The sequence below is a fragment of the Melanotaenia boesemani genome, chromosome 11 (genome assembly GCF_017639745.1).
Source record: "Melanotaenia boesemani isolate fMelBoe1 chromosome 11, fMelBoe1.pri, whole genome shotgun sequence".
Lineage (NCBI taxonomy): Eukaryota > Metazoa > Chordata > Actinopteri > Atheriniformes > Melanotaeniidae > Melanotaenia > Melanotaenia boesemani.
In genome coordinates this window covers 6,682,277-6,695,274 of record NC_055692.1, presented here as the reverse complement: position 1 = coordinate 6,695,274, position 12,998 = coordinate 6,682,277, and the positions used below count along the sequence as shown (strand labels likewise).

At 39.5% G+C, this 12,998-nt stretch overlaps 2 protein-coding genes across 2 annotated transcripts; one reads left to right on the top strand and one right to left on the bottom strand.

Annotated features, from left to right (window-relative positions):
* Nucleotides 1-899: 899 nt before the first annotated feature.
* LOC121648724 (histone H2A.V) lies at nt 900-3,757 on the bottom strand. The gene is made up of 5 exons (XM_041999011.1): nt 3,615-3,757; nt 2,501-2,578; nt 2,261-2,374; nt 2,039-2,168; nt 900-1,872 (listed from the first exon to the last, which is right to left on the bottom strand). The coding sequence occupies exons 1-5, from the start codon at nt 3,714-3,716 to the stop codon at nt 1,811-1,813; spliced, it is 486 nt and encodes a 161-aa protein (XP_041854945.1). The 5' UTR covers nt 3,717-3,757; the 3' UTR covers nt 900-1,810.
* A 557-nt stretch (nt 3,758-4,314) lies between these two features.
* Nucleotides 4,315-6,810, top strand: LOC121648723 (transcriptional activator protein Pur-beta). The gene has a single exon (XM_041999010.1). It carries the CDS (start codon nt 4,359-4,361, stop codon nt 5,274-5,276), a length of 918 nt encoding a protein of 305 aa, XP_041854944.1. The 5' UTR covers nt 4,315-4,358; the 3' UTR covers nt 5,277-6,810.
* Nucleotides 6,811-12,998: the final 6,188 nt, after the last annotated feature.

Below are 12,998 nucleotides of genomic sequence, written 5' to 3'. Positions count from 1 at the left end.
ATGTTTTCATGATGTTTCCACCAAATTCAGAGTCTAGCATCTGAATGTGGAGCTGAAATGAAGACTCATCAGACCAGCAACGTTTCTCCATCTTCTATTGTCCAGTGTTGGTGAGTGTGTGTGAATTGTAGCCTCAGTTTCCTGTTCTTAGCTGACAGGAGGCACGCGGTGTGTCTTCTGCTGCTGTAGCCCATCTGCTTCAAGGCTGGACGCGTTGTGTGTTCAGAGATGCTGTTCTGCAGACCTTGGTTGGAATCAGTGCTTATTTGACTTCCTGTTGTCTTTGTGTCATCTCCAACCAGTCTGATCATTCTCCTCTGACTTCTGAAGACATTGTGGTTCAGACAATTGCTGCTCACTGGATATTTTCTCTTCTTTAGACCATTCTCTGTAAACCCTAGAGATGGTTATGTGAAAATCCCAGCAGATTCTGAAAAACTCAGGCCAACAACCATGTCACGTTCAAAGTCTCTTAAATCCTTTCTTACTCATTCTGGTGCTGTTTGAACTTCAACAAGTCATATTGACTGTCTACACGACTAAATACACTGAGTGCCTGCCAAATGATTGGCTGATTAACTAGATCCTGTAGAGAAGTACCTCACTTAAGATGACAGTGTACCACTGGCTCCCTCTGCTGGAATCTTAATAGACTGATCCTGTGGTGAGACTGCAGGCAATTACAGTACCAAATCTGCAACAAAATATTCTGCTAGATTTTAAAATATTGTTCCCTTCCTAAATAAAACATTTTCCTACACAAGATTTCAGATGAAAAAGCAGCTAAACTCACTGTAAAAAAAATTCTTTTGCAGGTTTGTACATGCATTGCTGGACAATTGTTGTACTGTGCATACAGGAGAGCAACGAAAGAAAATTCATGTAGTTTTAAAACCAAGTCAAGTACAACATGCCAGGGATATTTATTCAGACAAAAATAAAAAACGCAGTCATTGTCCTAAACACATTACTTTTAGAAAAGGCAGACTTCTGCTGTGGACATGTGAGGGCAGTTCAGTTTACCCATACATTTTAGGTGTTGCAGATAAATGCTTCAAGCTCCAGAAGAATTCAGATCTTTCCTAAATATCTAGCTACTAACTAACCATTTGTAATAAAAAGGTAAATGGCAGGACTTTTGTTCCAGTGAGGAAAATATAGCAACAATCTGTGTTTTCTGATAGTATGAGGATCACACTGTCATTATAATTTCAAGTTTATCGATTTGTTTTAAAATGCTGTAAACATTCACAGAAACACTGTAGCAGACTTTTACAGTACGTGTTCATTTTCATTTAAGTAAAAAACAAAAAAATCCAACTTTTCATACATCATCTTTTGTAGTTCAAGATATTACAGTAATTCCAAAGGAAAAAAGCACCATCTCACATTTAACCATGTTTTTTACCCAATTAGCTGTTCAAAACAATCATCTCCTTAAAAACCTGTAATAGCAAATATTGTAAAGTCAAGAAAATAACCACAAAACAAATCTTTTATATAAAAAATGATTTTAACTTTTTTTTTTTCAGTATAAAACATTACAGATTCAGATGCCAATCAAACAAATTCACTGTCATTTCAGCATGGAACTCCCCAGTCAAACCTACTACAATAAAATACAAATGTCCTGTAGTTAAGGGATTTTCTGTACTTTTTTTTGTTTGTTTTTACTAATAACGGGAAACATAACAACACAAAGTCTAACAATCACTCTTCGTTTGCTATAATATTAATAATAGAAAAGAACAAATGTGAACTCCTGGTCCAAACAAAGCCCAAGTCCCGAAATTTCTGGTCAACATGGCATCTATGCAGTCTTCTGCTGGCCCTTCTTCCCAATGAGGGATTTGTGGATGTGAGGAATGACACCTGAAAAATAAACCAAATGTTAGTGAGAATAAATATTTCAAACCGCAGCTTTTTGATGGCAGGCCTGCAGAAATTAGGGAACATAAAATGAGTAAAATATAACAGAAATGCATGCAATTCGGATGAAACTGCATCGTAAGACAGGAAAAAGATTTAAGTAACTCACCTCCACCAGCAATTGTTGCCTTGATAAGGGAATCCAACTCTTCATCACCACGGATGGCAAGCTGCAAGTGACGGGGAGTGATACGTTTCACCTTCAAGTCTTTGGAGGCATTTCCCGCCAACTCTAGTACCTGATTAAAAATAAAAATTTTTACATAAAAAAAAAACAAATATATCATGCAAACAGGAGTAACAAACATGCACAAAACTTGGGTGAGCTTACTTCAGCAGTGAGGTACTCAAGGATGGCAGCACTGTACACAGCTGCTGTGGCTCCAACACGACCATGGCTGGTTGTGCGGGTCTTCAAGTGTCTGTGGATACGACCCACTGGGAACTGTCAGGAAGCAGATACAAACAGTGGTTAATATAAACCAAAGCATCATAATCTCTGATAAAGCTGGATGTACATTGAACACCTGCAGGAAAAAACCACAAACTGACATGATGAACAGTTATTTACCTGCAGCCCAGCTCTCTGGGAGCGCGACACTGCCTTTGCCTTGGCTTTGCCGCTGTCTTTTCCTGCTTTGCCACCAGCCTGCAATGAGTAATCATAGAATATGGAAATAACTGAGCATGGAATCAAAAAAGAAGGGCAACCTGACAGAAATTTATCAGAAAAAACTTGGATTTTGTGCAGAAATAAGCTTTTCATAACTTAGAGAAAATAATCATATAAAAAAAGAATTCTATTGCATTAGATTTTAATGTCCTAAATAAGCAGATATAGAAACGAAAAACAGACTTCAAATAACAAAATCAAGAGCCGGATTGAATCGCGTCCGTAGTGCATAACGTTGCGGGTAACTGGTTGAACAGTGACCGCTTTCCCGCCAATCTAAAATAATGCAAACCAAAGGCGGCAGTTATAACGGTCACCGGAAATCCTATGTATTATTCCAAGTATTAAATTTGCCCATTTGAAACGAAAAACTAATTTGTAACTTGCCAGACCAAAAACAAAAGAACACATAAGCTGACAGCGGGTTCATGTCAAAGACCCCGCGTCTTACAAATCAGACGCGCCGCTTCGAGCAAGCAAGTTTTCATTCACGAAATAATCACGTTTCCCCTCACAACCATCTGGGCGCTCTGGGACCACACACACACGACTTCCTTCGATTTTCTTCCATTGTGGCCGTTTTACAAAGACTTGCAATGAACTAGTAACTCAGTGCCAATCATTAAGCCAATGAAATTGCTAAACTTAGCCCGCTAATGAACCTTTCAGCCACCGAATCAAAGGGCAATTTTTAATTATTCGGAGTTTAACTCTCTTTAAAAGAACGAACTTCTACTAAAGAGCAAATATCTGAGTGTTCGTACTGTAATGGATTTTAAATGATATCTTTAACAGAAGATATAAAACTCAGGACTTCCAACGGTAATGCTATTGATAATGCTATCGTATTAGCTGACAGTTAGCTCTTTTAGCAAAGCTTTTTAACCATGCATTTTGATCGAATTTTCTCTCTTCAAATTCAAAACAGCACTTTCCACAATTGCAAAATCATTCCATTACAAATTTACCGACCCCGGAGTAATGCATCTAGCAATAACTTAAGCTCACATACCATTTTTTGCCTCCTTATTTGATTGTAGAACTGAGTGGATAGCAAACAATTTCGCCTCCCGAAAGCAAAGAAACAATAAACCCTTTCGCAAATCTTTTGCATGCGACCCCTCGTGGGAGTCCGATTAGCCAATCGGAGTGTGTTTTGTTACTTCGAATCTTCCGTTTGACCAATCGTTAAGCGGCTTGCAGAAAATCCACCCATCCCCCACCTCAAGATCATTCTGTCTGCCTTTGCGCACGGAACCAACAAGTAGGCGGGACTGTGTGTGGAGTGTCCTTCCAGGGACATCCGTCCAAAAATGTGTAAAATGCATAGATGTGATTTAAATTAATTCTTATATTTTAGGACGACTGCGCTTATAACATCTTTAGACTAAAGCAGTTTTATTCAGACTTAATATGTTAACTTGTTTGCCATGAGAAAATTAACTACATGACGTATTATCTTATAAGGAAACATATTAAGCAGTAGTTTAATACTGTCATGGATAGCCGATATGGATTGTAAATAAAATCCACTTGAATGTCATCTAGAAGGCGGTTACATTTGTTTGATTGACAGTAGAATAAACGAACGAAAACGCAAGAGCTCTATCTGATGTTGTAATTGACAGTCACGGTGGCCAATCAGAGCCCAGCATTTACCGTCCGGTTTCCTCCGCTGCCTCGGTAGTCAAGGGGAGAAGAGGGGGAGGGGTTCGGGGTCAAAGATACGCGGAGAAACGGGCTGCTGGTGGCGAAGATGGCGGATGGGGACAGTGGCAGTGAACGCGGTGGCAGCAGCGGCGGCGGTGGGGGAGGAGGTGGCGGGTTTCAGCATTACCAGCGGGAGCCGGAGACCCAGGAGCTAGCTTCGAAGCGGCTGGACATTCAGAACAAACGCTTCTACCTTGATGTAAAACAGAACGCCAAAGGCCGGTTCATCAAAATCGCCGAGGTCGGTGCTGGGGGCTCAAAAAGTCGGCTGACCCTTTCTATGTCAGTTGCTGCAGAGTTCCGTGACTACCTGGGGGATTTCATAGAGCACTACGCCCAACTTGGGCCTAGCACCCCGGAGCAGATTGCTCAGTCATCCGGTGGCGATGACACCGGGCCTAGACGGGCCTTGAAGAGCGAGTTTCTGGTGCGTGAGAATCGAAAATACTACCTCGACCTAAAAGAGAACCAGCGGGGTCGGTTTCTCCGGATTCGACAGACCGTCAACAGAGGCCCCGGTTTCGGAGTCGGCGTGGGTGGCATCCCTGGTGCTGGCTTACAGTCCGGACAAACCATAGCACTCCCGGCCCAAGGCTTAATAGAGTTCCGTGACGCTTTGGCCAAACTGATAGACGACTACGGGGGAGATGAGGATGAGCTGGCCGGCGGCGGAGGAGCTGGGGGCTACAGCGAGCTTCCGGAGGGTACATCGATCATGGTGGACTCCAAACGGTTTTTCTTTGATGTTGGATCCAACAAGTATGGAGTTTTCTTACGGGTGAGCGAAGTGAAACCCAGTTACAGAAACTCTATAACAATCCCCTTCAAGGCTTGGAGCAAGTTTGGGGGAGCGTTCAGCCGCTACGCGGAGGAAATGAAAGAGATCCAGGAACGGCACCGGGATAAGATGTACGAGAGGAGAGCCGGAGAGGAGTCGGAGGGAGACGACGTGGACGACGATTGATGGAGAGGGAGAGGTGGCTTTTTGTGATTAAGTTGACAACATGATGCAAAGCCTGGAGATAAAACAGAGATAACGGAGAAAGGAACGAATATTTTGTGCATGACGAATCGAACTATAAAATGCTAAAACAACGGAGTAAAATAAAAAAGTATATTTGACTGAGAAATCACTGTCTATGTAAGAGAATCATGTTCCGATGTTCAAGCTAACTGAGTGCGGACTGCAGTAGTCCCTGTATGAGATTCCCCATTGATTAAGAATTATATATATATATATTTAAATATATATCTATAAATATGTATATTGATTGTCCAGTTGATAACCTCACATGTAGCCCAGCAGATTAAGTTTGGCAGAGACACAACAGTAGGTTACCTGTACCACTTCCTGGTTGATATCCAATGGAAAGAGCTCACTCAGCGCTGACCTGTTGTCTGTGATGATGATAATAAGGAAGCGTGAAACGTGTGACATACTCAAACCAGCAGAGTGAGAGTGAGACAGAGCGCCTGCATCGCTCACCATGGCTTTGTGTGTTTTGTCTAAAGTGACCTGTATCAAAACGGCTTGTCCACACAGACCACGCAACACCCAGAGCCACACAGTCTCAGCTACATGGGGCATCCCTGGAATCACCGGACATCCCTCTCAGCCCAGTGAGGTCCCGTAAAGGTGATCTGTTACAAGCACACGACTTATTTGGATTCGCTGCACAATCCAAATAAGTCCAAACGACCTCCCTTCTCCTCCTCCTCTTTCCTCACACCCTCCCTTCCTGTTTCTCTCTCTCTCTCTCTCCCCCTTCCTGGGCATCCCTCAGGTGCTGAGCTCCTGCTCCAACAGCTGTGGCGTGGTAAGGCCTGCTCACACGTGGCTTGTTGTGTCTCAGGGCTGTAAAATCCCACCTGTATTTTGGGGTATATCAGCATTACCTTTGCCTGTGCATCCTCAAGAGGTTCTGGGTGCAGATCTGATCAACCAGTTGCTGCAGCCGAGTTGTCCATGGCAACTGATGTCTCCTGTGATACGGGGCCACGTTTGACCAATGTGACCTACTTGTCAAAGGGGACAAAGTCAGCTCAGGCCTCTAGCACTGGTCACAGTTTTCCAAGTTAAAGCTTAATATTGCCGGGCTTGAGCTATAGTCTCAAGGGTATCCTTGCTGACGTATCTAGGGTGCATCATTTGGATCCTTTAATCTTGAACTCAGACCATTAATGACTGAAGCAATATTCAGTCTGATTGTAATAAAAAAAAATTAGGTGCTTTTCGAAAAGAAAAACCCACAATGGGATGTTGTACCTAAAGAAAAAAATATATATACTGGAAGAGATTTACTAACTAAAAAGATCAAGTATAGATAGAATTATTTTTCAAAAGAGATATATTGAAATATGTCTTAGAAATATGAGACATTTATTAGATAATGCTGCCTAAAGTGGCTTATTTAAAACACTAAACTTGGATGCAACTGTCCAGGGTGATATTTCATACCTGCTTTTTCCTAACATTTCTTTTATTCCTTAGAGGAAATTAAAAAAAAAAGAGTACAACAAATTGATTACACAGTATGTTATAGCAATTTCTAGAGACGACTTCATTGAAGTAGTTTGTCAGGAAACATCTCGTTGTCCCCTCGTTTCAGTCTACAACTTTTACCATGTTTTGTCATTAATTGGCTTTCCATCAGTTCACATACGGTGCAAACGTAAACATCTGCAGTCATTACATCTTTAGTGCTCCTTTTTAAAGACTATGATAATGTTTTTGCATGCCTGCTCTCACGTGGAGCTGCCTTGTGTTCTTTTCTTTTGCATATTCTGGTTGCTGTATAATGGTATTTATCCATTTTTGAGAGCGATTTAAAGTTTTATTTCTCTATTGCAATAGACAAAAGAAAGTTAAAGTTTACTTCTCAGCCTAATAATATTAAAAAAAAAAAAAAAAAAAGGAAAAAAAAAGCCACAACGTTCCCATATTTTGGGAAATGTCACTTTCATTGTCCCACTTCCTTTGGTGTGTAAACCTCTCGTTGAATTTTACTTTACCCACTTCAACACAGCAGAGAAATGCCATATAAAAAACCTGGGAGCAATAGTTTTTTTTTCTTTTCTATTGATATAAATATATATAATATTACACATGCGATTGAACTACATCCTTCTTCCTGTACTGTGTTACGTGAAATGGCAGCTGTTTCAGTCATGTGTGTTCTGCTGTAATATTCTACCAAGTTCCTTTCAACGAGAAATAAAAAGAAAAAAATATCTATTTTGTTGCTCTGGAGATGTGTGGTGTTTTTGTCTTCCCACAAGGTGGTGATCACTGTGTGTTTTCACATGAGTGCAAAAGTATGCTACATCCAGAAAACAAGCCGTTTCTATTAGTGAACAACTAGAAAATCCTTTTCTGTGGTTAATTAACCCCTTAATGCCTGAATTGATTTGCACCTATATAAAGGAAAAGGAAAAAATGACTGGAATAAAAGAAATTCTAATAAAATTTTCAATACATTGAAACGATTAATAGAAAACATGAATATGAGATAGTAAAAGCAAATGGATAAAATAAATCAGTCTGATCAAAGGAAAGGCCGGCGGTGTCCAGGGGTTCATCATTTTTGCAGTAAAATGTGAATTATGGCTGATCATTTGTCAATTTCTTGACATAAATGATCAGCTTTTAGAGAACTAGAAGTTGTTTAAAATAAAATTCAATCATGTATAACCTTAATTTAGAATAACAACTGAATTTTATTTAAATATTACCGCCTTTCTGAGTCCACTTAAGGATGATCAGTTTAAATCTCCAATTTATCTCGTAAGTCACAGTTATTGAAGTGCATCAGCTTCTTTTCCCATGACTGGTTAAAGAAATATTCTGGTTTTAGTAAGAGTACTAAAGCAGACATTAGAAAAAAAGTATATATTAGCGATAAGAAGTACTCGACCCCTTTAATTTATTATATGATGCTATATTAGCTGCTAACAGTGATGCATGTTGTATTTTCTGATCCTGTCCATCAGGACTAAACAGGTTTTAAAAACATTATAAACAGTTACCTAAGTGTAACTCAGGACATCAGAACCTCTCGCAAGGTTTTACATAATTAATTTGAGGGTTCACAAACATTCATGGAAAATATAACAAAGCTACTCAATTTTTTCTACTCAATCTTCACTTAAATATTTAATGAAGTGAAACGATCCATCATGTAGTGGGTAAACGACTCTGCTGGACCTGCAGACATGTAAAAGGCATCTTACGTGCAAGCAGGGCTCCATCAGGACTCTGCAGGAAAGATGGCTGCGCATCACAAGTTTAAATTTTATAAATGATGCATTTCTTGTTTTTAATTGGCTTAAAAAGAGAAAGCTGTTATATAAGAGAAGTGAAGCAAACGGTATAATATTTCTCTGAAGAGAGCGATTAAGTACAAAAGTGCCAAAAATAATAAAGCTAAAAAAATTACTGTTAATTTCTCTGTGATACGTTCATGATCATTCTCACTTTTTAGCTGAGTTACATCAGCTGTGTAGGGAAACCTGGAAAAGTATTAAAGTCTGCTCATTTTTTAAAGCAATCTGTCTTATAAACAGAGACATCAGGTTAAACTGACTCAGTCTGTACCAGGCCAGCAGTATACATACAGTCATTGTCATTTAACATCCGCTGCTTGACTCCAGAAGGTAAAAATCATAATAAAAGTAACACGAGCTCCGTCTGCAGCATAACGGAGGGCAGCAGTTGGCTGGGTTCATGGCTGCTCTGATTTAAGGTACTTCCCAGACTCCATGTCTGCAGTAGTAAGTTCCCCAAACTGTTTCCAGGAACAAATAAGTCATATGTTCTGGTTCTGCCCTATGGTGATGGACCTTTAGGAGAGGGTTTTCAACGTCACTGCAACGATGTGGAATATATAAAGATTAAACCAAACCCTGTCACGGCCTGTGGTGGTGCAATAGGACTGCAAAATCTCAGCCGCCCAGTGGCACCACACTTCTTACACAGTGACTCGTTTTGCGAAGGTGGAAAAAGATGGCAACACCCTCTCACAGGCGCTGAATGATGGAATTGATGGCACATCTAAAGGTGGAACAAAAGTAACTTGATCCTGTTTGTTATATGTGTTTATATTAACAGTATTATTATCCCCCTTTTTTTCTTTTTCTTTTCTCCTCTCCTTACGTGTGCATAGAGTTTGGCAACTGTTTGCATGCTCTGGATTTTGTTGTTTATATTCTATGTAAATAAGTTAACAATCCAATAAAATCATAGACTTTAAACGTAGCACAAGCAACAAAACAGGTTTATAATATGAAAACCTCCCATCCACACAGGAAAAGTAATATCTATTTTCTTGATTTGCCCGTGGAGGGCCCACATACTCCTTTTGTAAATGGCTTCAGTATTACAAGGTCATGTAAAACAAGTTTTAGGTCATCTCTATTTATGGTTAATTCAATTCACATAATATTCCAACGTCCATATTTTGTTGTTAAGCTGCAGGTAACTTGAGTTGGAGAAAACACATCCATGCCGAGACCCATGTTTCAATCATCAGGACCTGAGCCTAAACCAAAGAAACCCAGACAGCAACAGCAAGTAACAGGTCATGCTATTACTCTGATGTAGTACAAAAATATAACTGAAAATAACTTATAGCACACAGCATTTGTTGCAGAGTGCTTAGATGTTAGCAAACATAATGCACTTGAAGATATCTGCAACAGCCCTGCACCGTCAGAGCCACTTCCACCATTATGGACCCCCATCACCCCTCCCACTTCATCTTCTCTCTGCTACCGTCTGGAAGAAGATACAGAAGCATCAGTTGCAGGACGAGCAGGAAGCTAAAAAGCTGATCAGACTGATCAACAACCTGTGTCCCTTCCCTAAATATACCCACATACAGACCGTCACAGACACTGTAGTGATAAATAGATGGATCAACTAAAGGTCTGTCTTTTTGCTGTAATTAGCTCTTTAGGCCCCACATTTGTTCTTTTCTTCTTTACTTGTCCAACATGTCAAGATGTGCCAACTTTTTGTTTGTGTGTTTAGTTTATTTAGTTAACAGGGACCATGTACAGCAGCATTGATCTCAGAGGGAAATATGCTTTGTACCAGATTCTCTGAACTATTTCCATCTGCAGTCCCTAAAACACACAGAAATACATTAAACAAAGAAAATACAAAGCACATATACAGATGATAGCAAAAAAAGTACAATGCACATTAAAATATATTAAAATAGTAAAGAAAACACAATAAAAATGAAACTGTACTATTAGTAGTTATTAAATTAAGCACGAGTTTACCCTCTTAAACCCCTACCCACCATACGTACCTCATTGTCCCATAAAGTAGAGACAAAACTATTACAGGCTGGGAAATGTACATATTTTCTCTTTTTCTGGTCAAGGGAGACTTGACAAATGATAAATTAATGCCAGTTTATCCAGTTTATATAATCTTATAGTCCTTTTTTGTCTCTGTGCAGAATATCTTTTACATTTTGGCATATTTTTAATTCTGTTGGAAGCTTCTGTCATTGTTTTAGCTGAGAATGTTGATTGTCCTAATGCTGTTTTTCTTCTGGGTACGGCACATATACCCACCGAATGTTGATCATTATTATCCTCTGCTCATCTGTTCAGATGATAAACGTTTTAACTGCCGGAGGAACCGTATTATTGATTATCTTGAAAGGTAAACATAAATGTGCATATTGGATGTAACTTTAATGTACTGTGTTTGGAGAGTATTTGACAGTGATGATGTTGTGTGTTCTGAAAATAGCTGTTCGGAAATCAGAATGTTGTAAAACATATTGTTTTATGTCTGTCAGTCTGTGTTATCTGAGATTTTATGTAGATGAAGAAACTGGAAGACGTTATGTGGCCTGAAGACAGGCTTTGTGTGACAAAGTGATGAAAGTCGGTTCTTTGCTATAAGCTACAGTGTCTGCTATTTGCAGACATAACACTGGCTCATGAAGTCATAAAAATGGAAGAGTGAGCCAAGAAAAAGATGTGAAGAAAAGCGACTTGGAAACCTTTGACTCAGAAAACAAGCTGAGTCAAAGGATGCTGGATTTGCTGTGATCACTTTGGTAAAGGTTTTTAAGTCACTTATACCTCAGCTGGTCAGGGTCCTCCTATGTTAGTTTCTGCTAGGTTGTTGGTAAATTAAAGGTCATGAGGTAACAAAAGCTGTAGCTGCTTTCTTGTTTTACTCTAGTTTGCAGTTGCTAAGCAACAGCACATAAGTTGAGCTCATTTTGCTTTAGCTATTGTCCTAGCAACCTTCATGATGATGACACAGACTGGGCTCCAATAAAGACTAGACCATGACAAAGCATGTTTATAACGAACATGTGATGCACAATGACCCTATAAAAACACCAAAATGTGTCCTTACACAAACAGGATTTGTCATGAGGTGTTTTGATCCCAATTCTTTTTAATCCATCCACACTCAAATAATTTAAAGGCTTCCAACCTTTTCCATGCTTCACTTCACTTCATTTTTTTGATTTGTCCCTTGAAAGGGCAATTTGATTAGCAGCAGACAGACATATTTAGCAGTCACATCACATGAAGCATAGGACATAAAACATATCAGTTATAAGATATGAGCAGCAAACATATGTGCTTGGTCTGAAATAATCTAAAAACAAAGTGCATAGTAAAGTAATTAAATAAGTACAGGTGCAAATAGCATCAGCACTGTGCAGTTACCTTTTCCTCTCCGTGGCAATTATAGATGGAGAGAGGTGCAAAGGCAAACTTATATCGGTTTTTAGTAGCTGGGGGAACAGATAGGCGGAGACCAGAAGGAAGTAACTTGTACTCATGGTTTGGAGGGTGCATTTCGTCCAATGAAGTGGACTTCACTGTATTAAGTACCTGGATGTTAAATATGCCATTCAGACTGCAGAATTTTTCCACAGCTACTTAAGGAGCCGCACACACAATTCTCCCTAGAGTTCTTTTCCTAAATGGCATGCTTTTATCTGCTTGGACCGCTGTGTTTAAATCTGTCTTGGATAACATAAAAAAAAGTTGAATTATGAGATAGCATAGATTTTTATGGTGTATAAACTTGCTTCTAAACTTTCAAAGTGCTTAGACATGATTTTGTATCTTCTGTGCATGACAGCAGACATTTAGGTTTGTTTGACCCCTGTTTTGTTTGCCATAAATAAGTGATCCTGCAGAAGTCTTGTGATTGAATAGGAGCAATTGAAATGATTAGGTACAAAGACAGAAATGAAAATGACTGAAAAAGCTTCTAATGTCCAAAGAATAACATTGAGAGCCCTTCAGGAAACCTAGGAAATGTTGTTCAATACCACTTCAAAAGACAATGACAAAGCCTGCCTCCTCTGAAGAAAAACAAGGGGCAACTCAAGACTTTTTCCTAATGTTGCAGCAGGTTCTTGAGTTTCAGATAAAAATTACAGGATGCCAAGCAGGGCGGACCTTTACACACTTGCATATTAATCATGCGTTAAACAGAAGAAGAGAGCTGATTACTTAGAGTCACAGTATGCTATCTGGATTAATAAGCTCCATTATTAAGAAATCCAGTGTTAAAACTTCCCTCTGAGGCCTTTTCCACTCCCACAGCGTCACAGTAAAAGTTGATACTAGTACTTATCTTAAAAGTACCCCACACTTTTGAGGAAATGCAGTAAAATTTGTGTCCCCTCATTCA

Coding starts and splice junctions, on each gene's coding strand:
- LOC121648724 (XM_041999011.1), bottom strand. CDS start 3,716: ATGCAAAAGATTTGCGAAAGGGTTTATTGTTTCTTTGCTTTCGGGAGG. Junction 2,579..3,614: donor AAATAAGGAGGCAAAAAATG/GTATGTGAGCTT, acceptor TACTCATTGCAG/GCTGGTGGCAAAGCAGGAAA. Junction 2,169..2,260: donor TTGAGTACCTCACTGCTGAA/GTAAGCTCACCC, acceptor ATTTTTAATCAG/GTACTAGAGTTGGCGGGAAA.
- LOC121648723 (XM_041999010.1), top strand. CDS start 4,359: ATGGCGGATGGGGACAGTGGCAGTGAACGCGGTGGCAGCAGCGGCGGC.